Genomic DNA, 22,716 nt, shown 5'->3' with positions numbered 1-22,716 from the left:
GGCCGGCCGACCAGCTCAGGAGCAGGAGCTGCAGCAAAGGCCCTGGCTGGTGGTTCACCGTCGGCACACTGATTGCTCCGGGCCCTGGCGGGGACACCGTTATCGGCACTCCCGGGCCTCCTGGCATCAGAGGGGACGTCACCGTTTTCCAGCTGGGGAACCGGCAGACGCTGCTGCTGCTGGAGCTGCTGGTCAGGCGCAGATGCAGGCACTGGAACCAAGGCGGCATCGGTGCACAGGCCGACCCGCTCCGAAACAGGACCTGGAACCAGATCAGGAACAGACACAGGGACAGGGACAGAGACAGGCACCAAGGGGGTGTCGGCAGGTACACCACCGTGCCCAGGCCGGAGGGCCTGTGGAGACTGCATCTCTGAAACTGGCTGAGGCAGCTGCAGCCGGCGTGATGCTGGCTGAGGCGGCCGCTGATGGGCTGCTGGCCTTTCCTTTCTCTTTTATGAAGTGTCCATCCATCCATCCATTTTCTTCCGCTTATCCGGGGCCGGGTATGAAGTGTCTTATTACTTAAGTTTTATTAAGAGCTATAAGTCATTTCACTGGCAGACTGTCATGATTCAGTCGCACCTGTTTCCATTCTCGTGCTTTTATTTTGACATTGCTTCCTGTTTTTGTTTTCACCACAGTCCATTTTACTTTAGTCATCACTCACATTAGTTTCACCTGCTCCTGAGTGTTTGCACCTGTTTTCACCCCTATTTAGCCAGCGTCCTCCCACCGGGATGCTGCCAGATTGTTCTAGACTCCAGCTCTGACTCTCCAGCGCTTTTGGTTTTTGGTATTTCCTGTTCTGACCCGGATTGTGTACTTTGACAATTCTGTTCTGCCTTGCCCTCTTGCTTCAGACTGCCTACTGTGTATGAATTATCGGCCTCTCCTTTCTGACATCCCGTTTGGATCCCTTTGATGTATGTGTTTGCTGGCTCTGACCCTGGACTGTAGTATAAATCAACCTGTAAGTGCATTTTGTATTTACACCATGTCTTGTATCGTTTTTTTTGTTTGTCTGTGCTCTTATTAAAGAGACGGTTTTGTTTTATGTATCCTCGTCTGGCAATTGAATTGAGTTCACCACGACATTATCGGCAGCTTCACGTGCCATTCCTGACACAGACTTCACCAATTTTCACCAAGATCTGCTGTTCCAAAAGCCTATGCCATGCAAATAATATGAAATAATCACACAAATATTCAACATGACTTCACATAATCCAGGCAATACTCTATGGTCAGTGGACTTACAAGTGTGTCAGCATCCAAAAAGACACACTTGCTGTACTGGGTCAAAGTCCAGCAGTGAATCTTAGTAAAGGTGATGCCAAGCTCAGGACGTCCCAGCAGGGACAGGTGGAGATGGTCCTCACTGTCCATTACATTCACCACAATGACCTCATCAAACACACTCTCCAGAGCAAGCCTGTTGGGCAAGGATTCAACTGGTGAATATACAGCATAAAGAATACACAAACACCACTCTTGGAACAAATTTAGGACCCACCTTGACTGTTGAGAGACATTTGGTGTAACCATGACAACAATGTTGCGAGTCATCCCGTGCCGCTGTAAGCTCCTGGCCACCACTGTAGCTCCCATGCAATAGGAGTCTGTGGTGGCCATTGTGACAAAGGCTTCACCTGCTACAGAAAGACCAGGTGACAGGGTTTTACTGAGTCAAGACTGATTCGATTAAGTTTACCTTGTTACAAATAGTTATGCAGCAGTACACAAAAATCACGGTTTGGTATGTACCTTGGTTTTGAAGTCATGTGTAGTGGTTAAAAACAAACAAGTTCCAGGTTGAAATGTAATATGTAATAGAATATAGTAGGAGTGTGTAGATACATATACACCGGACAAAATTATAAACGCAACACTTTTGTGTTTGCCCCCATTTTTCATGAGCTGAACTCAAAGATCTATGACTTGTTCTACGTACACAAAAGTCCTATTTTCTCATATTGTTCACAAATCTGTCTAAATCTATGTTAGTGAGCACTTCGCCTTTGCATATCAACATGCTGATTAGACAGCATGATTATTGCACAGGTGTGCCTTAGGCTGGCCAGAATAAAAGGCCACTCTAAAATGTGCAGTTTTATCACACAGCACAATGCCAGATTTTGCAAGTTTTGAGGGAGCGTGCAATTGACATGCTGACTGCAGGAATGTCCACCAGTGACATGCCCATGAATTAAATGTTCATTTCTCTACTATAATCCATTAATTCACATCGTTCCCTAACAACCACACATGGTTTAGTTTTTTTGTTTTTTTTTTGTACAGTAAGTGAAAAACTGCATCAGAAAATTGCTTGTCATTTATTATGAAGTTTTGTAAAAATCAAATTTTAATTAAATTTTACATAAAATATATACAAGAAATCAAATACTGCTGCAAATTACTACTAATATGTGCCCCCATAACCAGGGAAAGATTGATTAAATGTACTGTTTGTACTCCTTTCTCTTTGCATTCAACTGTTTGCTTGGTGCCATCTTAAATGAGTTAGCAAGCTTGATGTGTTGCCAAAAATATACCTGAATGAATATATTAAGTGGTGGACTGGAGCTCAATAAACAAATAAAATGTCTTATGCACTTGTCTGTGTTTGATGTTGTATTTTTATAGAAGTACATCCTTGCCAAAGCAGTTGAGGCTGCAAAAACCACAGAGCAAGGAAGAATTGCTGCTGTTGGCTCAAATCATTGGTTACACTTATGACTCTGCCCTCACTCTCAAATCTGTTTCTGCTCTGTGCCAGCATTGTCTCAAATTGTGATTTGCAAACTGAATAGTGCTCAAAACCTGCTTTGTAAGCTTTCAAAACTTTTGGCACAGACAAATGAGGCTCCAAAATAAACCCGTCAGGCTGCTCTCTCTGCCTCACCACCAGCCAATCACACTCATTCTTCAAAGACTGGGCATACTGTGATACCAAGCTGTAAGGTCATTCACACACTTCCTAAAATGGTTTAGCAATTTACATAAAGTACAGTTTAATACAATTTATATAGCTTACAGTACATCCATAATAATTTCCCCAGGAAGTGTCCTACAAAAATATATTTTGGTTATAAAAATAGACATTGTAAATATGTAATTAACCCTGAGATTATTTTAGCCAGCACAAAGCATTTCTGCTGAACGTCCACAAATGTGAAATTTGTCTCCAGACAATCAATATATAAGGTTTACAATAACAGTTATTGTGGAGCTTATCTTTCAAGTCCATTCTATAATAAAACAGTCACACAAAAGTTAACTAATGTTTTTTTTTATGCTTTTATTAAGACTGCACAATCTGTACAATCATGCAGATGATTAGGCGTGCAGTCATGACAGATGTGTCACAACTTTATGTTCCTGGCCTGCGGTCAGCTACAGAGGCATGTAACCTTTTGTCTGCAACCATCTCTGGGATGTGTGTAGTGTTACATTTTAACTGGTACATGAGCATGGTAGTATGGAGGAGCATGGAGTCTGTTCTAATTTTAGACAGGGTCACTACAGTGTGTGGATCATAATTTTGCTCTCATGGTTCAGAGCTGAAATAGTGAGGTAATTTTGGGAAGCTCATCTTTTATTTATTACACTTATTTAACCTGCTTAGAGAAGGTCAGTCAGATATGAATTTTTCTCCTCCACAGAGCTCAGTAATATTATCTGTCATATACAAACCCCAGCTCCAGTGAAGTTGGGACATTGTGTAAAATGTAAATAAAAACATAATACATTGACTTGCAAATCCTTTTTGACCCATATTTAATTGAACACACAAGGACAAGATATTTAATGTTCAAACTGATAAACATTCTTGGTTTTTGCAAATATTCACTCATTTTGAACATGCAACATGTTCCAAAAGAGCTGGGACAGGTGCAACAAAAATCTGGGAAAGTTGAGGAATCCTCAAAAAACACCTGTTTGAAACATTCCACAGGGAAACAACATTAGGGTTGGCTACTCTCTCGCCAAGCAGTGAGAGAGGAAAAAATAGGCTGGACCCAGAGAGCAGTGTATTGACTCAGGTTATGGTGGTTTATTACAGTTCAGAGATTCAACAGATAGATGGTGGGAAGATGAGGTGCTTGCTTCGACCCAGGCTGATGAAGGCAGAAGATTGGGCCTCGATCCGTTCTGCTCTGTTACTCTCACTGGTCGTTACCCTGGCAGTAGAGGCAGAACGGCCAAACTCTAGTCCCGGGGAGTGAGCACAAGACAGAGTGAGGGTTAGCAGAATAGGTGTTAGACTCACGAAGTGCAGGGTTAGGCTGGAGGTTGCTGCTGAGGTGTGGCTGGAGAGGCCCAGGCAGGATGGTGTCGATGCAGGAGAGCCGCTACAGAGGTAGCGTAGCTGAGAGGCTCGAGCTAGCTGAGATGCAGCCCAGGAGACAAAGGACGACTTGGATATGAGTTGAATAGAAGATAGTAGCTTCTTCATGGTAGGGGTTGAAACGAACTGGCAACGTCTGCATGTCTGAGCAGCTCCTAAATACTTGGTCCTGTAATCAGCTGATTCACATTAGCTGCGAGCTCTGCTGGGAGTGTGTCTGTAGAGAGAGAGAGAGAGAAAGAGAGGAGAGCAAGAGAAGCAGGAGGTGACAAGGCACCCATGGCACTCAAGGCGATCCATCCAGCTTGATAGGGTGACTGTGGAACACTGCACAATCCAGAAAGGCCAGACAGTCATCTCTGGCGTCCTCATGAGTGAATTTGATGTTGTCTTCCACAGAAGACTTGGTGAAAGCTTCTACCTCCTGGGTCCTGATTTTAACCCATGTGTCATCCACGTAGCGGAACCAGTGGCTGGGAGCGGTGCCAGTGAAGGAAGCCAGGGCTTTCTCTTCCATGTACAGGTTGGCAACTATAGGAGACACTGGGGAGCCCATAGCTTAGAAGCTTCCAGTTTAGAAGTGCCCCCTAAACTGGAAGTAGGTAGTGTTTAAACAGAGTTCCAGCAGAGTGCATACATGGTCTGGGGTGAGGCTAGTCCTGTTGTTTAGTGTGTCATCCTTCAGCAGTCTCTTCTTCACTGCCCTGACAGCCTCTGTGGTGGGGATGCAAGTGAATAAGGATGTGACAACCATGTTTGGGTCCAAGATGTGGGAGCGAGGGATCCAGGATCCAAGATGTGCCGGATGGAGTATGCTGGGCCCCCTTCTACCTCGATAGCAGGAGGAGGGAGTGAGGGCAGAGAGCAAAGAGGGCTGGAGGAAACCGGTTTGATTTGGGATACATGAAAAACCGGGTGAACCGAGATAGCCAGAGGCAGACTGCTATGGGATGAATGACTTCAGATATGACAAAGGGCCCCAGGTAATGTGGTGCCAACTTACGAGGAGCTTCTTTCAGAGGAAATGTGTTCATACGATAACCAGATTTTCTGTCCTGCCACGTAAGTTGGTGCAGCCCATCAACGGCTGGCAGATAGGTGGTGGTTTTGTTCTGATGTGCAGGTAAGGGTGGCCACAGTCTCCTTATACACTTGTTGGCAGCGGCAGATATGGGCCTGAATGGACGGGACTGCCATGTCTGTTTCCTCCTCTGCCAGTAATGGTGGTTGATATCCCAGGGAGGCCTCAAAGGGGGACAGTCCAGAGGCTGAGCAGGTGAGTGAGTTGTGAGAGTATTCTATCCATGGTAGCAGAATGCTCCATGAACTGCGCTTGGTTCCTGTGATGTAGCAGAGCGCGTTCTTTAACTCTTGATTGAGCCTCTCTACTTGCCCATTTGTCTGTGGGTGAAAGCCAGAAGATGGATTTTGCCCCAATAGCAGAACAGAAGGCTGACCATACCTGAGATATGAACTGTGGTCTGCAATCAGAGACAATGTCAGATGTAATGCTGTGGAGGCGGAACACATGTTGGACCAGGAGCTCAGTGGTTTCATGGGCTGAGGGTAGTTGAGGCAGGGCAACAAAGTGGGCAGCTTTGGAGAACCGGTCTATGATAGTGAGGATGATGGTGTGACCATGAGACGGGGGCAGCCCTGTTACAAAATCAACTGCTATATGGGACCAAGGGCGGCTAGGTATGGGCAAGGGATGGCAGGTCGCTGGTGGGAGTTTTTGGATTGGGCACATACAGTACAAGCTTGGACAAATTCTCTGGTGTCTTTATCCAAGGTGGGCCACCAGAAATGTCGCTTGAGCAATGATGTGGTGCAGTGGATTCCAGGGTGGCATGCACAATGAGAGTGCCCACTGTAGGACCTGGGATTGGACTGGATTAGGTACAAAAAGCTGGTCCAGTGGTCCGTCCCCTGGGTCTCGGTGAGTCTGTTGAGCTGTTCTGATAGTTTCCTCAATCTCCCATGAAACTGCAGCCACAACACAGGATGACAGTAAGATGGTGTCTGGGGTTTCTGTGTCGATGGAGGGACTGAACTGATGGGAGAGAGCATCTGGCTTCTTGTTACATGCTCCGGGGTGATAAGCAAGGGTAAACCGGAATGAGCCAAAAAAGAGGGCCCAGCAGCCTTTCCTTGGGTTGAGTCTCTTAGCAGACTGAAGGTGGGCTAGGTTTTTATGATCTGTTGAAACCACAAATGGCTGCTCCACACTCTACTACAGGGGTGTACACGATTTTTCAGTATGCGAGCTACTTATAAAATGACCAAGTCAAAATGATCTACCCACTATAAAAATGCAAAACATATATTTATTTATATTGCACAACATAACTGTACATTTTTTGTCATTACCTCACTCTGATGACTTGCACTGAATGGAATCAGCCAGGCATGCATAGTCCAGACAGTAGCTGCTGATAGTCAGCCTCAAGCACACTTCCAATCGATCATCAGTCAAGGTGGAATGGTATTTGGACTTAATAATCTTCATGTGGGAAAAGGCTGACTCGCATAAATAAGTGGAGCTGAATAATGCAGTCAAGGAGGTAGCACATTTCCTCATGTACTTTTCCTCTGTAAGTTCCAGAACTGTCCATGAGCCCTGGACTTAAGCTGAATGTGTTGCAATTTCTGATGTGAATCAACCTCAGCATTTTCCCAAAAAGGGTAGCACATGAATGTAGCGACTGGCTCCAGTAAAACAAAGTCTTGAAAGTGTTTGTCAAACTCTGACAGACAGTTCTCAATCTGCTCTGTGTAGCATGCACTGTCAAATTGCACACATGCCTTGCCTTGCATCTCCAGCTCTGATGCGAGGTTCTGGAAGTTTGCATTTTCCGTTTGAAAGCATTAACTGAGCTGATCATATTGATTACGGTTTTGTCTTTTCCTTGTAGCTCTACATTAAGGTTATTCAACATGTTGGTCATCTTGGTTAAAAATGTTAAGTCTAGCAGCCACTGATTGTCATTTAGTTGGTTGTATTCTGCATGTTTAGCTACACAAATAAACTCCTTAATCTCCAGACAGAGCTCTCAAAATCTTTGCAGGAATTTCTCTCGACTAAGCCATCTCACGTCAGTGTGTAGCAACAACTCCGAGTGGTTGCAGTCAGCCTTCTCCAGATGCACATGAAATAGCCATCTTTGAAGAGATCTGGCGCGAATAGAACAGGCAATCCTCATTGCCACATCCATTATCTCTTTCATGTTGAGCATTTTTGCACATAACGCTTGTTAGTGTATTATGCAGTGGTAATTGAGGAAGTCTGGGAAAGCATCGTCCTCCCTGCACTTGGCAATAAATCCATTTGAGCAGCCAACCATTGCAGGCGCTGCGTCCGTGGTGATGGACACCAATTTGCACACTGGGAGCTGGGTTTTCGCAATAAAGTTTTTGAACGACTGAAAAATGTCCTCTCCTCCCATGTGTTCTTTCATGGGCAGTACTGTTAACAGCTCCTCTTTTGCAGTCATATTGTGAAACACCATCCCAATAAAAATGCACAACTGGGCTGTGTCTGGGCTGTTCTGCCTGACTCTTTGATGTCAGTACTGTTGGTTCCTATGGTAAAGGATAAAGCAGGGTAGGTGGGCAGCTCCGAGAATTATAGACCTATTGCACATGCTAATATTCTTTCAAAAGTTGCTGAAGAACTTCTTTTGAATAGGTTTCAGAATCTTATTAGCTCTACTGCAAACCAATTTGGGTTTAAAACTAGCCATGGCACGGACATGTACAGTATTGTTCAAAATAATAGCAGTACAATGTGACTAACCAGAATAATCCAGGTTTTTAGTATATTTTTTATTGCTACATGGCAAACAAGTTACCAGTAGGTGCAGTAGATTCTCAGAAAGCAAACAAGACCCAGCATTCATGATATGCACGCTCTTAAGGCTGTGCAATTGGGCAATTAGTTGAAAGGGGTGTGTTCAAAAAAATAGCAGTGTCTGCCGTTGACTGTACAAACACAAAACTATGTTGTACAAACGTTTTTGTTTCTAGGATTTAGCAATCCTGTGAATCACTAAACTAATATTTAGTTGTATGACCACAGTTTGTTATAACTGCTTCACATCTGTGTGGCATGGAGTCAACCAACTTGTGGCACCTTTCAGCTGTTATTCCACTCCATGATTCTTTAACAACATTCCACAATTCATTTACATTTCTTGGTTTTGCTTCAGAAACAGCATTTTTGATATCACCCCACAAGTTCTCGATTGGATTAAGGTCCGGGGATTGGGCTGGCCACTCCATAACATTAATTTTGTTGGTTTGGAACCAAGACTTTGCTCGTTTACTAGTGTGTTTGGGGTCATTGTCTTGTTGAAACAACCATTTCAAGGGCATGTCCTCTTCAGCATAAGGCAACATGACCTCTTCAAGTATTTTGACATATGCAAACTGATCCATGATCCCTGGTATGCGATAAATAGGCCCAACACCATAGTAGGAGAAACATGCCCATATCATGATGCTTGCACCACCATGCTTCACTGTCTTCACTGTGTACTGTGGCTTGAATTCAGAGTTTGGGGGTCATCTCACAAACTGTCTGTGGCCCTTGGACCCAAAAAGAACAATTTTACTCTCATCAGTCCACAAAATGTTCCTCCATTTCTCTTTAGGCCAGTTGATGTGTTCTTTGGCAAATTGTAACCTCTTCTGCACGTGCCTTTTTTTTAACAGAGGGACTTTGCGGGGGATTCTTGAAAATAGATTAGCTTCACACAGACGTCTTCTAACTGTCACAGTACTTACAGGTAACTCCAGACTGTCTTTGATCATCCTGGAGCTGATCATTGGCTGGGCCTTTGCCATTCTGGTTATTCTTCGATCCATTTTGATGGTTGTCTTCCGTTTTCTTCCACGTCTCTCTGGTTTTGCTCTCCATTTTAAGGCATTGGAGATCATTTTAGCTGAACAGCCTATAATTTTTTGCACCTCTTTATAGGTTTTCCCCTCTCCAATCAACTTTTTAATCAAAGTACGCTGTTCTTCTGAACAATGTCTTGAACGACCCATTTTCCTCAGGCTTTCAAATGCATGTTCAACAAGTGCTGGCTTCATCCTTAAATAGGGGCCACCTGATTCACACCTGTTATTTCACAAAATTGATGACCTCACTGATTGAATGCCACACTGCTATTTTTTTAACACACCCCTTTCAACTAATTGCCCAATTGCACAGCCTTAAGAGCGTGCATATCATGAATGCTGGGTCTTGTTTGCTTTCTGAGAATCTACTGCACCTACTGGTAACTTGTTTGCCATGTAGCAATAAAAAATATACTAAAAACCTGGATTATTCTGGTTAGTCACATTGTACTGCTATTATTTTGAACAATACTGTATATTTGCCCTAACGGAATTATTCAGTAAATATAAAAGTAAAAACTCCTCTGTATTCATGTGCTTCTTAGATGCCTCCAAAGTTTTTGACCGAGTGAATCATAGGAAATTATTCCAGAAACTGTGTGACACCCAAGTACCTAAATATATTGTGAGATGTTTGTCATATTGGTACTGTGAAGTCCCAGACTTCTCTCGAGTCCAGATAGTGGAAAGAATTTCAGTCACACACCAAATATCAAAGTGCACTATTACCTTTATTGCAGATATATCTGGAGATCATACAGCAAGCAGCAAAGCAAATGATCCTACGTGAAGTTAACAAGACTGCATGTTATATTCTATTCCCCCACCCCTACACATTCCTTCATTATGCAGCTGGAATTTAATAATTTACTTTTTCCAAAGATAACTCCCCTGGATCAGAGCCGTACCAAGTGCAACTCCTTAGAACAAAGTGCATCTTATGATTAAGTGAGCACACACTGTAACTAGGTGAAGACTGTACATGAAGACTATTCCTGTAAATACATTTGTATCTGAAAACAATGTCCTGGAGAAAATAGTACTAATACCTCAGTTACATATTAACCCAAACAGCTCAATATTCCACAGTATGCCAACCAGACTATGTCTGTTAGATGGGATAATTTTATATCTGCACCTTTTCAGCCCGGTAACGGCGTAAGACATGGTAGTCTGCTTTCCCCAATTTTGTTTAATTTTTACATGAATGATCTGTCTAAAGAATTAAATATGTGCAGAATGAGATGTATGGACGGTGACAAAGTTGTGAATCATTTAATGTATGCAGACGACCTTGTGATTTTTAGTCCCAGCTCAACAGGTCTTCAGCAGCTTTTGAACATGTGCTCAGTGTTTGGGTAACATCACGGTCAAGTACAATGCTGTTAAAAGTGTCATTATGATATGCAGTACAAACAAGGACAGGTCCCTTGCATTTCCTTCTTTTAAGTTATCTGATAATATTTTAACTGTGTGCAATGAAGTTAAGTATTTGGGTCATGTCATTAATGATTGTTTGTCTGATGACAGGGATATATATCGACAGTGCCGCATGTTGTACGTACAAGCTAATACTGTATACTGGCATGCAAATTTGGTGCATGCTCAGTGGGAGTAAAATTGGCTTTGTTTAAAGCTTATTGTGCTTCCTTGTACACTGCCCATCTGTGGTGTAATTATAAAAAGGGCAGTCTTCGGAAACTGTCAATGGCTTACAATGACACACTAAAGATATTATTGAAAAAGCCTAGATGAATGAGTGCTAGCGAATTGTTCGTGTCATCTCAAATTAGTACATTTTCTGCTGTTTTAAGAAACCTTTAAATTTATTTGTTGTTTGAATGGTTCAAAAAATGTATTTATTTTTTAAATTCATTTTATTGTTGACTAATGTTGCACACAGTGACATGCATTTTACTTCTGCCCTCTGGAAACACTGGTATGCCTGCATTTTAAAGGGACAGTAGTTTTATGGGTGTTCTTTTGTCCTCGTTTTTTTATGTATTTTTCTGTTTTTATTGTTTCGTTTTAAACTGTTCTTTTATTGCTTTTATTTGTTTCTGAACCTGGACCTTGAGTCTGTAATAAAGTGTCATTCATTCATTCACTCACGTCTGTAGATTCATCCAATTGCAGTGAGAAAGGTAGGTAGGTACTTTATTGATCCCACAGTGGGGAAATTTCTGTGTTACAGCAGCAATAGAGAACAACCAACATAACACCATAAGAACAGACACCACCATAAGAACAGACACATAAGAACAGAACTTCATAGAAACACGGGAAAGAACACAACGAGGACACAGCTGCTGTAACTTGCGCGGCGCATGCATACGTAAGTACGTATGAACAAAGAACACTGAGTCTTAAAATAAAAAGTTACATAAAGGCAACAAGGCATTAGAACCGATACACACAAGGATTATAAAAGTAGCGTCATCAGAACGTTACATTTTACACAGCACAAATAAGCAAATCAAAGGCACCTAAAAACAGGGCAAAGCAGCACTGGAGAGAATCAGGAACAGCAGTAGAGACTAAACAACCAGGAAATCAAGAACAATCGAATATTACTCACACAACTGATCCCACAATGGGGGAAAGAAACCTGTGTTTCAGCCATAAGGATCTCTGAGCAACTACTCAAAAATACCTAAAGCAGGGCAATGTACAGTATTTGAGAGAGATCAGGAACAAGATATTACACGAGCCTATTTACAATGCATTTCACACCCAGGAGCTGAAATATTGCACCACAGTAGAATATTGCGTAGTCCCTCATAATTTCACCTAGCTTATCACTGCAGTGATGTGTTGTACAGTCTGATTGCTGTGGGGAGTAATGGCCTATCATAACGCTCCTTCTTACAATGGGGATGTAACAGTCTCATGCTAAAAGAACTGTTCAGAGCCACCACTGTCTGGTGCAGGGGATTGGAGGGGTTATGCATGATGGATATTAGTTTTACCAGCATCCTTCTGTCTGCCACCTCCTTGATGGAATCCAGAGAGCAGTCCAGGACAGGACCAGCTCTCAACCAGCTTGTTGAGTCTCTTTCTGTCCCTGACTGTGCTACTTCCTGCCCAACCCATAACAGCGTAAAAAACTGCAGATGCCACCACAGAATCATAAAATGTCTGAAGGAGTGCCCCACGCACACCAAAGGACCTCAGTCTCCTCAACAAGTGGAGGAGGCTCTGGCCCTTCCTGTACAGGGAATCTGTGTTCTTGGTCCAATCCAGTTTATTGTTGAGTTGGACACCCAGGTATTTAAAGGTGTCCACAATCTCAATATCTGAGCCCTGCAAGCTCACAGGCGTGAGTGCTGGTGATTTCCGCCGGGGGCCAATCACCATCTCTTTTGTCTTGCTGGTGTTCAGGACCAGGTGATTTTTCTCACACCACTCCACAAAGTCAGTAACAACCCCCCTGTTGTTACAGTTCGCGATATCCTTCCAAAGTTGCTGGGTCAAATCCGTGGCCATGGCTTCACTGCACCGTGTAACTGTACTTCCTTATAGCTAGAGAGCTTTGATTGAAGATAATATTTCTGGTTTGTTTTTAAAGTCTCAGAACAACGATTCAACTGCTTCAATGAATGCCTCTTTTACCATCTCTCTGTCTTGGAAGGACTTCTTGTGCTTAACAATGAAGTGACTTACCCGGAATGATGCTTCGATAGCTGCCTTCAAATTCAAAATGAGTGAACAATTGCAAAAAACAAAGTTTATCAGTTTGAACATTAAATACCTTGTCCTTGTGGTGTATTCAATTAAATATAGGTCAAAAAGAATTTGCAAGTCAATGTACTGTTTTTACACAATATCCCAACTTCATTGGAGTTGGGGTTTGTAAGATAGTTTATATGAAATCACCTACCTGACATTTTTGATGTCTTCAATCTTCTGAAAATGCAGTAACTTTACTTATCTATACAGACGATCAGGAATGAGCTCAACTTTACAAAAGGCTTTGTAGAAATAGTGAATCATGAGGGTCCGGATGGCAGTCAGATCTTTGCACCATCTGATAGAACCTAAAACTGGAACCTTTTCTAAATACTGAGAGGATGAATTAATGTATGACGCTGCTCCATGAAGTCACATCTCATACTGTTTTTAACGGGACAGTCAAGTGCTGTATCTGCTCCTCTGTTTGCTCAGCTGGTCATTCAACTAGCAGAAAGTGAGTTGTGCCAAGTATTGTGTAAGTGGCTTGACCTTCATAGCTGCCCCAGTTCACTTTCACTTTACATGTGTCAGTGTTGCAGGAAATAATCATTCCACAGACACTTATATAGACACTGAACTCAAATTTAATCCATCTCATTACCTGCCAAGAGGCTACTTTACTTTCACAAAACAATTACAACTCAGTAGCTTTTTCCAAAGTTTTCAAATGTATTGCATTGGTCCTCTTCAGCAAATGGCCTTTTGCTCGGTTGTCATGGAGGTGGAGGTTTTTGCATATTTTCACAACATGATATAGCACAAGCAAACAGCAAGAACATAGCATATACACACACTCACAAAAATAGTCCATACAGAATGCCTCACAAACTGGGGCTGAATAATTAAAGTTGCATTAACTAAGATTTAGCCCAAATTCAGATGAATCAAGTAAAATAATGTCAAATAATAAGGTGTTTGTCAAACCAGTATAGCTCATTTCACAGACAGATCATGGAGGCGCTCTGTGCAGGTACAACCTAGGGTGGGAGCAGACCTGTTAGGCCCAAGAGCCCGCTTTCTGTAGCACAGAAACAGTGCAACAGAGAATGAGCTAAAACCAGGATTAACATCGATTTGGCATTTTGGAGATGGAGAGCACTAAAATCATCCAAAGGACTAAAATTTGACACAGATGTGGCTTTCCCTCTTCTGGACATGCAAATAGCTAGCTAAAGTGTTCATGTCAGCGACATTAGCAAGCTAATGTTAGCATTTCAATTTTGTACCTTTGTATTGAATTACTCTGGTTGTAATTTGGAGTCTTTTCACCTGACTGCAACATTACTGTTTTGTGGTTCAATTAGGGGAAACCAGCATGTTTTCCTGGATTAGCGAATGAAGTAATTTTGCTCAGTTTGCTAATTTTTGCTCAGTTTTGGTCACACGGTTGTCAGATATAACAAAGCAGCCCATGGAGTATTTTAGTCTGAAGTTGTTAAAATATAACTCATGGTTACCTTATAACATTATGTACTGTTCTGTACCAGAAACAAATTCCTTGTGTGAGTAACATACTTGGCCAAATAAAGGTGGTAGGCTAGTGGTTAAGGCGCAGCGCTCTCGCCGCTGCGGCCCTAGTTCAAGTCAGGGTTGCGTCAGGAAGGGCATCCGGCGTAAAACACGTGCCAAATGTCAACATGCGAGTCGTCAGTGTGACTATTCGCTGTGGCGACCCCTAGATGGGAAAAGCCGAAAGTGACTTTCTTTCTATTATTATTATTATTATTATTATGTGTGTTAAGCATATAGCATTGAACGCAATGCGATAATGGCCAGAACATTAGTACTGTACTGTATCACTATTACTGGGAAAAAGCATTCTTCTTTATAATTTGCTTACAATTGTTGTTGTTACAATTGTCTCCGGATGTCATGGCCATATATGACATTGTTTCACAAACAGGGCAGGAGGGGCAAAGAGGAGCGGAGGAAGAAGAGAAGGGGATATCACTTGAGTTCGTTTTGACTCACTTCACCCTTAACAGTCAAACGATAGAGGGCAAAAGTAAGTTAGAGCTGCTTTAATTGTTTTTATATTTCAATGTGTAAGATGTATACATCCCAAATAATAAAATTTTTATTCTAACTTCCATAACTTAGTGTACTGACAACCTGAGAGTAAAATGCACATTATACCGCACAAATAATTAGCCAAAAACAGCAGTTTTCCATTATTATTATAATAGCTGTTATCACAAAATATAACGCTGGTTTTGAATGCCATGATATGCCACTAATGTAAAATCTAAAATAGACAGTTATCTGATTCTCTTCATATACAGTAATAAAAGATACATGATACATTTGTGATCATGTTTGATACAATCATATCTTGTTTAATACCATTTAAAAAACAAATATACTCTAGGCTTGTACTTGGTAAGAAAAACCTAGAATATTAACACATGATGCAATCTGTCATCACATTGTCAAAGCTACATATTTTAAACAAGGATTAGTAATTAATAAAGCAGGTGATGGCAAAATGACAAAACATTCATAAACTGTACAATAGCACTTTATTCAAAACGTACATACACTTTAAATCCACTCATAAAAGAACATTCATCTAATTATCAGATTTAATATACACGGATAAGGCTTATGCTTGTAAAACAGACAGGTTTGAATACAAATTACATTCAAAACAGAGATCCTGATTGTTGATATTGAAAAGCTCAAAGCAAGTCATTTTGATATACGATAACAATTCTGTAACATTAATCTCCTGATGCAATAGTTCTAATTTTATGATACCTGATGTGCTCAGTTGTGACTTGGATAGACCGATGATAAATGGGCAAGCCTGTGTGAATCAACTTGGATAACACAAAGCAGTCTGAATTGAGGTTGACAGTGTTTCATGCAATGGCAAACAAAAAGAGATGGTGAGTAATAAAACCATTTTCCCTACCAACACCTGAGAAAAATATTTCATTCTTCAGCTGCTAAATACTCCGCTATGTTCAACAACTAGTGTAGTTGCTAGTTTTGATAATGGGCTGGAAAACAAAATGCTGAACTAATAGTGGGTTTAATACTACAAGCAACACCTTTAACATAGTCATTCAATCTCTTAATATAAAAATATTAATTAGTGCAGCTTTGAGAGAAGAAGACTATGAACTGATATTACTGAAACAAGAAAAAAGCTCCTGCTTATAGGGTATGTTGCGTTTACATGTAATATACTGCGCAATCTTGTGTTTCTTAACCTCCACATGCTCACGACATTTTAGATTAAAAACTCCTTCTGCTGGATTAAACTATTCTATTTCATAATGACATCAGAGAGTAAACAGTGTGTTGCATTCTGGGATCTTTTAGGTGGCTTGTTGGCAAAATGACAGCAGTAAGACAGAGTAGGATGTACAGATTGTATTTAATATTATTTTAGTAATGTTGTGACTGATAATGCTACATTTTCTAAGAGCATAACTGTTAAGATGTTTTAATATGGGATGTATCTGATGTGGTATTCAATTGACAACTGTAATGTTAGCATACCCACACATTAAGTTACTGTATCTGCCAAAAACGGCCATTAAAGCTTAACAGCCGCTAATGTACTTGGTTAGATAATTCAACTATAGTTATTCATTCAGGAAATATCAATGAGATTAAGATCTTTTAATACGCTGTATTAACGTTATGGTTATCAACTAGCCACTTTACTATCTGACATCATTGTGAAATAGGTCAATTACAGCAAAGACAGACACTTTTGTGTTATGCTATTGATGTGTAATTTCTATAATCTCTCATAGTGCAGAAAGAATTTACCTTTATTTGAAGCACTAAAATTTCTACAGTTGTAATTTCCCCAGTTTTAGTAATGAATTTCCCAGTGATGTAAACTTGACATTTCCTCCTTTACAGGTTTTGGTGATAAATTGAGCATCATGTCCATTCCCATAGCCCTAATTCCATGAGTACAACAGTCACATCATACTCACCACCTTGCCGCTCTCTCTTTTAACATTTTCATTCATTTTTGCCGTTTTATTTAACTGCTGTACTGTCAATGAAACTCAACACTTCATGAAACATGTATTTCATATTAAAGCCCACCTGTTCCTTGGCAGGATTTAAACTGAAGGAGGTGTTAGTTGATTTGACAGCAATTAAAAAAGAAACAGTAAAGTAGACGTTGTTGGCATTAATGAGTGAATGAACACATTTGTGATGAAAAGTGCAAGCAGTAGAGCGGTATGTGTGACATCACTTTGTTGCACTGATGTAATTAGAACCAGCATTTAATGGTTATTACTTATGTAATTTGGGTGAACCAAACTTTTAAGATTTAAGGTGCAAAATAAAGTATTCTACATCAACACTGAGTTGAAAAACAATGAAAGGTATGTTCAATCCTTCTTAGATGTCGGTTTTAGGGGGGGGGGTCTGCTAGAAGGTCACACTAAACCCCGCCCATGTATGTAAAACGTAACACACTATAGTATCACAATAGTGTCAGATCTGACAGAAAGGAAAACAAAACAAAACACCATATTCATGTGTACAGTAGTTACACACAAAGCACATAAATGCAAACCCTGTAGTTGTATTTAAGGTTTAAACTAATCAGGTTGTAGAATAACCCATCTCATCTTCTGGACCAAAGAGAGCTGACTGAAAGTTGAATGACATTCTGTGTTGTATTAAAATTCCTGTGCTTGTCTTGTGCATGAAAAGAGGGCATCTAGTTTGTCCTGAGCAGGTTGCTGAGAACTGGAATTTAAAGGAACAAAACAATGAATGTGAGGCAAAGGACAGTTACAATTTGTTATTGCTTTATTAGTCAGTTAGGAGGTAGGTGGAGCTTCCTGATTGTGCAGGCAGTTCCAAACCTGTTTTGTGTTTCTGCTTTGTTTAACACTGTGTGTGTGGTACCTACCAGTAAGTAGAGCTAACACTGTCAGAGCCACATATATCTAAAGTTTATATTAAAGTTTGTTTAAGCCATACGATGCCACCATTTTGACTTATTAGATCATTGTTTTTGTAACGGCAGAATATAGTAGTTTTTTATTGAGATACTACCTTAAGTATTTCTGTTAGTGAAACTTGGAAGCACTGTAGTTTAAGAAGATTATTTGTTCATGCTTAGCACAGTGGATATCACTGTCTAAATGTTAATATAATGTTAAGTTATGCTAGTTGATGTTAGCTACATATGCTGTATGCTGTGTACATACTGTAAGTCAGTGTAGTAAGGCCTACTCATTTATATTTACTAGATGTGTATATCCAGCATGTGTACAGCTGATAATTGTTTGTTGTATCATTTTCTGTTTTAGAACCACACATATATACATACTGTATCTTCACCCCCAACTCTGTGGATAATAGGCAATAAAGCAAAGAGAAAAGGGAAAGATCTTGTGTGAACGGCGCACCCCAGTGACCACAAACAGTAATGTACTAAACAACATATACAGTCCAGATTACCCCAGAACAACATGCAAAGAGTCTGAAAGGAAAACAAGGCCCAAAGATGGCCAAGTTCAGTACCTGCTGTTCAACACAAGGTGTCAGGCTAAACATAGATTTTGGTTTGGCTTGGTCCAGTAGGCAGCTCTTGTTCTGGATTTAGCACCACATGGATACTATGCTCTCTCAAACTGAGTTAAAGTGGGGATATATAGATGATTCTGACAAAAAATACTATTTCAGTTCTATTTTTCATACCATTTTGAACATTTGTTTACTTACTCTTAAGTATTTCAACAAATTTCCTTTTAATGCTTTATACTTGCACTCCCACTACATTTCACATGGAAAAATGTATTTTTTAGATGTAGATACTCTGCTCTGCCAATTAAAATTTTATACGCAACATATATAACTCTTAAAATTATGCACTTTTATGGAATAAACCCCCCAATAGCATATAAAGCAACTGAAATCAACTTCACCTCCTGTAGCTATAACAGAATATTGTTGACGCTATGTATCTGTGGCTAAAACAATCATGGGTAAAATTAAATATAACACAAACTGCAGGTAACAAATTTGAGATTTTGTTTAAAAATTCAATGATGATTACTGCAGCTATACTACATTTAAATGCAATGATCATTCCATATTATCTAACAAAAGTACACTGAAACCACTTAGATAAACATACTCAAAGTCCTTGACCACAAACCAAACAGTACTGTATGGTTTTCATATCTGTCAAAATGTAAAATTCTTGAGGCTGGAAAAATTTTAAGGTGTTTTAATCTCTAACATCTCCACCTCCACTTCAATCTTTTATCACATAAAGAACCACTACTCATATTAACAGACAAACCATAACCTCTAATCCACACTGGAAGCATTTTCTACGCACATCTCACGCTGCAGATAGAATTCCATCATATTAAGTGAGTCAGTCCACAGTGAATCCGTGAGATGCTCATCTCCTGTTGAACCCTCATGTTTTTTTATGCTTCGTGTCTATATTTTTTCTCTTCTGCTATGTTTAGTGAAGCGCAATGTCCACAGTCAGCTGTTCAAATCACACAAATCCTGTTGTTTTCTGTTTCGACTGCTATCTGTTACAACTGATAGGCTGCTCGAGTTTTGGTTTCTCCCTCTGTAACGAGCCGGGGAAAATCAATAAAACGATAGGCTACATAAAAATGTGATTTCTTCCCGATGATCTGACATAAAAACTATTTTTGTCCAGTACATTGTTTGTACATTTTTGTCCATTTCTATTGTTGGTTGGCCTGGAATAGGCTGTTCTGATGACTTTAAACACACAGAACATGGCGCTTACATCTCACTTCCACTGTGTTTTACTAGTAAAGGGCACAGCATACCGGCAATGTCTTGTCGCAGTTCGTCATGTGACATGCATCACATGACTCCCATAACATACACTGGGAGCAGTGTGAATTCAGTGCGGGACTACTGAAATGGGTGAGTACTTCAATATTTCATGCTTTTGACGCATATTGATGGCAGGAAAATTAGGACAATTGCATATCCCGGAGCAGCAGTCAGTCACCATTCTCTATTACAGTACCTTGGACTTTGTCATTAGTGCATATCAAATAAATCAATACTTATTGCACTAATCAAATAAAAGTACGGCTTAACAATCAGACTTGAACATTATTTAACTACCTGCCTTTGCCTGCTGCCTTAACTGATATTTGTAGTTTCATTTTCTTATGTATAATCTAAGTTGTGTCATATATAGTTTAGATTTTTGCCAATTACTCTTTTTATTATAATATTGGCTTTGATTTTGTTGATTATGATGTTATGCTATTTAATGTTATCTTGTTTTGTTTCATTGCCTTTTAATATCTGGCCTGGAATGACAGATAGAAATTAGCCTTGTTGGCTCGTTTGGTTTTCTGCTGATTAATGACCTCTCTCTCTGTCAAACAAATTAAATAAATAAAATGAAATGGCATGAAATAGTAATAATGACATTATGTATTTTCATCATGATCATTATTATTTTGTACTTTTACCTGGTATAAGAAATGTTTTATATGTAGGACTCTGACAAAGTATATTTATATTGTGGTGTTACTACTTTTACTTACTGTAGTAAAGGGATATGAATACAGTGACACACCTTTTGTCATCTAGGTGATAATGCAGAGTGAGCTAAGTATAAGCCAGAATAAATGACATAATGAATAGAGATGTTTGTGTACAGATGCAATGCATAATACAATCAACTAACCATCATCCTTTCATGCTCATATAAAAAAGCTTAGCAGGCCAGTTGAACTCAACTTCAGATCAAGATGGCAGGAAGAAAATATATGACTTTGAAAATGGGTTCAGAAAGCACCCCTGGGTCATCACTAAGTGCGTTTGATGATGTGAATCACTCTATGGATTCAACCCAGCTGAACAACTATGGGAGATTCTGGAATGTAAGTGGATTTTGAAGGTTTTCGAAGAATGCTGTTCATCCCTCCAGCAGAGTTCAACACACTCACAGATTCACTGATCTGCTATACATGCAGATTTTTTACCTTCAGTTGTCACCCATTTGTAAAATGTAAACAATGACATTTTATTACAATAAGTATGTGGAAGATGCTTCAGTTCATTTTAATAACCAAAGAAACTTACCTTGAGGATCAGAGTGTGTACCATGCTGGCCTTTCCCACTCTCTGGGTCTGCACCTGAACAATGCACATTTTTATCAGTTTGATCTTTGACATCTTCTGCAATCTTCCTTCTTATTTGGGACTCTATTGCTGTCTAAATATGTCTGAAAATATTGCATTTTGATCAATAAAGAAAAAAGACACTGACCCCCCTGCAGCTTGAAGCAGAGCTTCTTCTTCTGATAAGCAAAGTAACTGGATGCTGCTCCCACCAGTGCGACTCCTATGGCGCTGACGATTCCTGCAATCTGCCCAGGTCCAGCTTCTGGAGGACAAAACACACACATACCTGACTGTTACATCATCCATTGTTCATTTGTTACTTGATTATTAAACACTTCCCAAAATTAGCTTTCACTTTTGTATTATTGGGATATTATGCTGAGCTAAGGCTGGCAGCTAGCAGGTTTCTAAGCTAGCAGTGCTCTTAACACATAGCTGACAACCTTAATATACACTACATACCCCTAAAATTGAGTATGGGAACTCTATAGTTAGTGCTAATTTTGCTATCACTACCCACGTTGTAAAGATATGGGCAAATGAAAAGTTGGGGGAATTGGTTAGCCTCCGAGAGAGCTCAGAATAAACAATTTCAGTCAAACTATTTTTCACACTTATCTTGGAGTCACAGGGAAAGCAAATACAAGATTTGGGCTGTCATCTGGGGCAGCCATTACAATTAATTGCAAAGAAATGTACAGCTAGGTCCACTTATCAGCTGATCATCCTATGTAGGTAGCTATAGCATCTAACAATTTGTAAATACATTTTAAAGAACTACATACAGAAAATAGTTTTTGCACATTAGCAAATACTGATTTTACAAACACAGAAATATTGGCAGTAAAACAAGGTCTGAAAACAGTGAAGAAAAAAATAGAACAGGTCCCAAAACCTGGATTAAAAGTGGAAATTCAACACACCCAAACTCTGGGGCAGGGCAGGGCAGGGCAGGGCACAATATACGCTAGAGACATAAGGTCAATGAACCTCATACTGGCTTCATAAATAATAAGCCTTGCTGTTCTGTTGCCTGGCATCAACTTTAAAACAACAGTGAGTCATGAGAGGTGTGTCTTGTGAAGTGCAGTGTACCAAAGGTGGGCGTTTACTGGATTGCCAATTTTTTTTTCCAGACTACAGCATGACTTTCTGCTTAAAAATGCTAAGCATGTGGACAATGTTCTTCCTTCCCACACACATCCAGGAAACCTGAAGGGTTGGTACAGCATTTCAGCTAGGGCTTGTCTGTCTTGTCTGTTGGGGGCTATAACTAAGGGTTGTGTTGGGTGCAGACAAAGAGGGGGGTGGTTCTGGCATGCTGGAACACACTGTTGAGCCTTCTCAGTGTCATGGACCCAACTCAACGAAACACCATTTAGCAAGAGGGCGCCCACCTGATGACCCTGGAGACTTGCCTTCACTCTTACACCCACACAGAACTTGAATTGGCGTTGGTGATAATACAACTACAGATTCACTGGAATAATAGGATTTATGGATGCTCTGTGTTAATGGATGCTCTATAGGTTAAGTCTGGAAGGAAGACTGTCAACTAGCAGACGACCTGAATGTGTTCTACTGCAGGTTTGACAAACAGC

At 40.4% G+C, this 22,716-nt stretch overlaps 2 protein-coding genes across 3 annotated transcripts in view; both read right to left on the bottom strand.

Annotated features, from left to right (window-relative positions):
• The window catches only part of LOC109973579 (glycogenin-2-like), a 6,867-nt gene extending 2,408 nt beyond the window's left edge, over nt 1-4,459 (bottom strand). The window contains exons 1-3 of the mRNA XM_020623279.1: nt 4,081-4,459; nt 1,517-1,655; nt 1,261-1,435 (exon numbers count right to left, since the gene is read on the bottom strand). Coding sequence (XP_020478935.1) covers nt 1,261-1,435; nt 1,517-1,655; nt 4,081-4,459 — 693 coding nt within the window. The remainder of the gene's footprint in view (nt 1-1,260; nt 1,436-1,516; nt 1,656-4,080) is intronic.
• A 10,836-nt stretch (nt 4,460-15,295) lies between these two features.
• The window catches only part of cd99 (CD99 molecule), a 59,606-nt gene continuing 52,185 nt past the window's right edge, over nt 15,296-22,716 (bottom strand). For both annotated transcript variants that reach the window (XM_020623289.1, XM_020623287.1), the window contains 3 exons: nt 21,261-21,377; nt 21,074-21,127; nt 15,296-17,713 (listed from right to left, as the gene is read on the bottom strand). In XM_020623289.1, coding sequence (XP_020478945.1) covers nt 17,685-17,713; nt 21,074-21,127; nt 21,261-21,377 — 200 coding nt within the window. In that variant the 3' untranslated portion in view covers nt 15,296-17,684. The remainder of the gene's footprint in view (nt 17,714-21,073; nt 21,128-21,260; nt 21,378-22,716) is intronic.

This window comes from Monopterus albus, unplaced genomic scaffold (assembly GCF_001952655.1).
Source record: "Monopterus albus unplaced genomic scaffold, M_albus_1.0 scaffold296.1, whole genome shotgun sequence".
NCBI lineage: Eukaryota > Metazoa > Chordata > Actinopteri > Synbranchiformes > Synbranchidae > Monopterus > Monopterus albus.
This window is presented reverse-complemented; position numbering and strand designations above follow the sequence as displayed.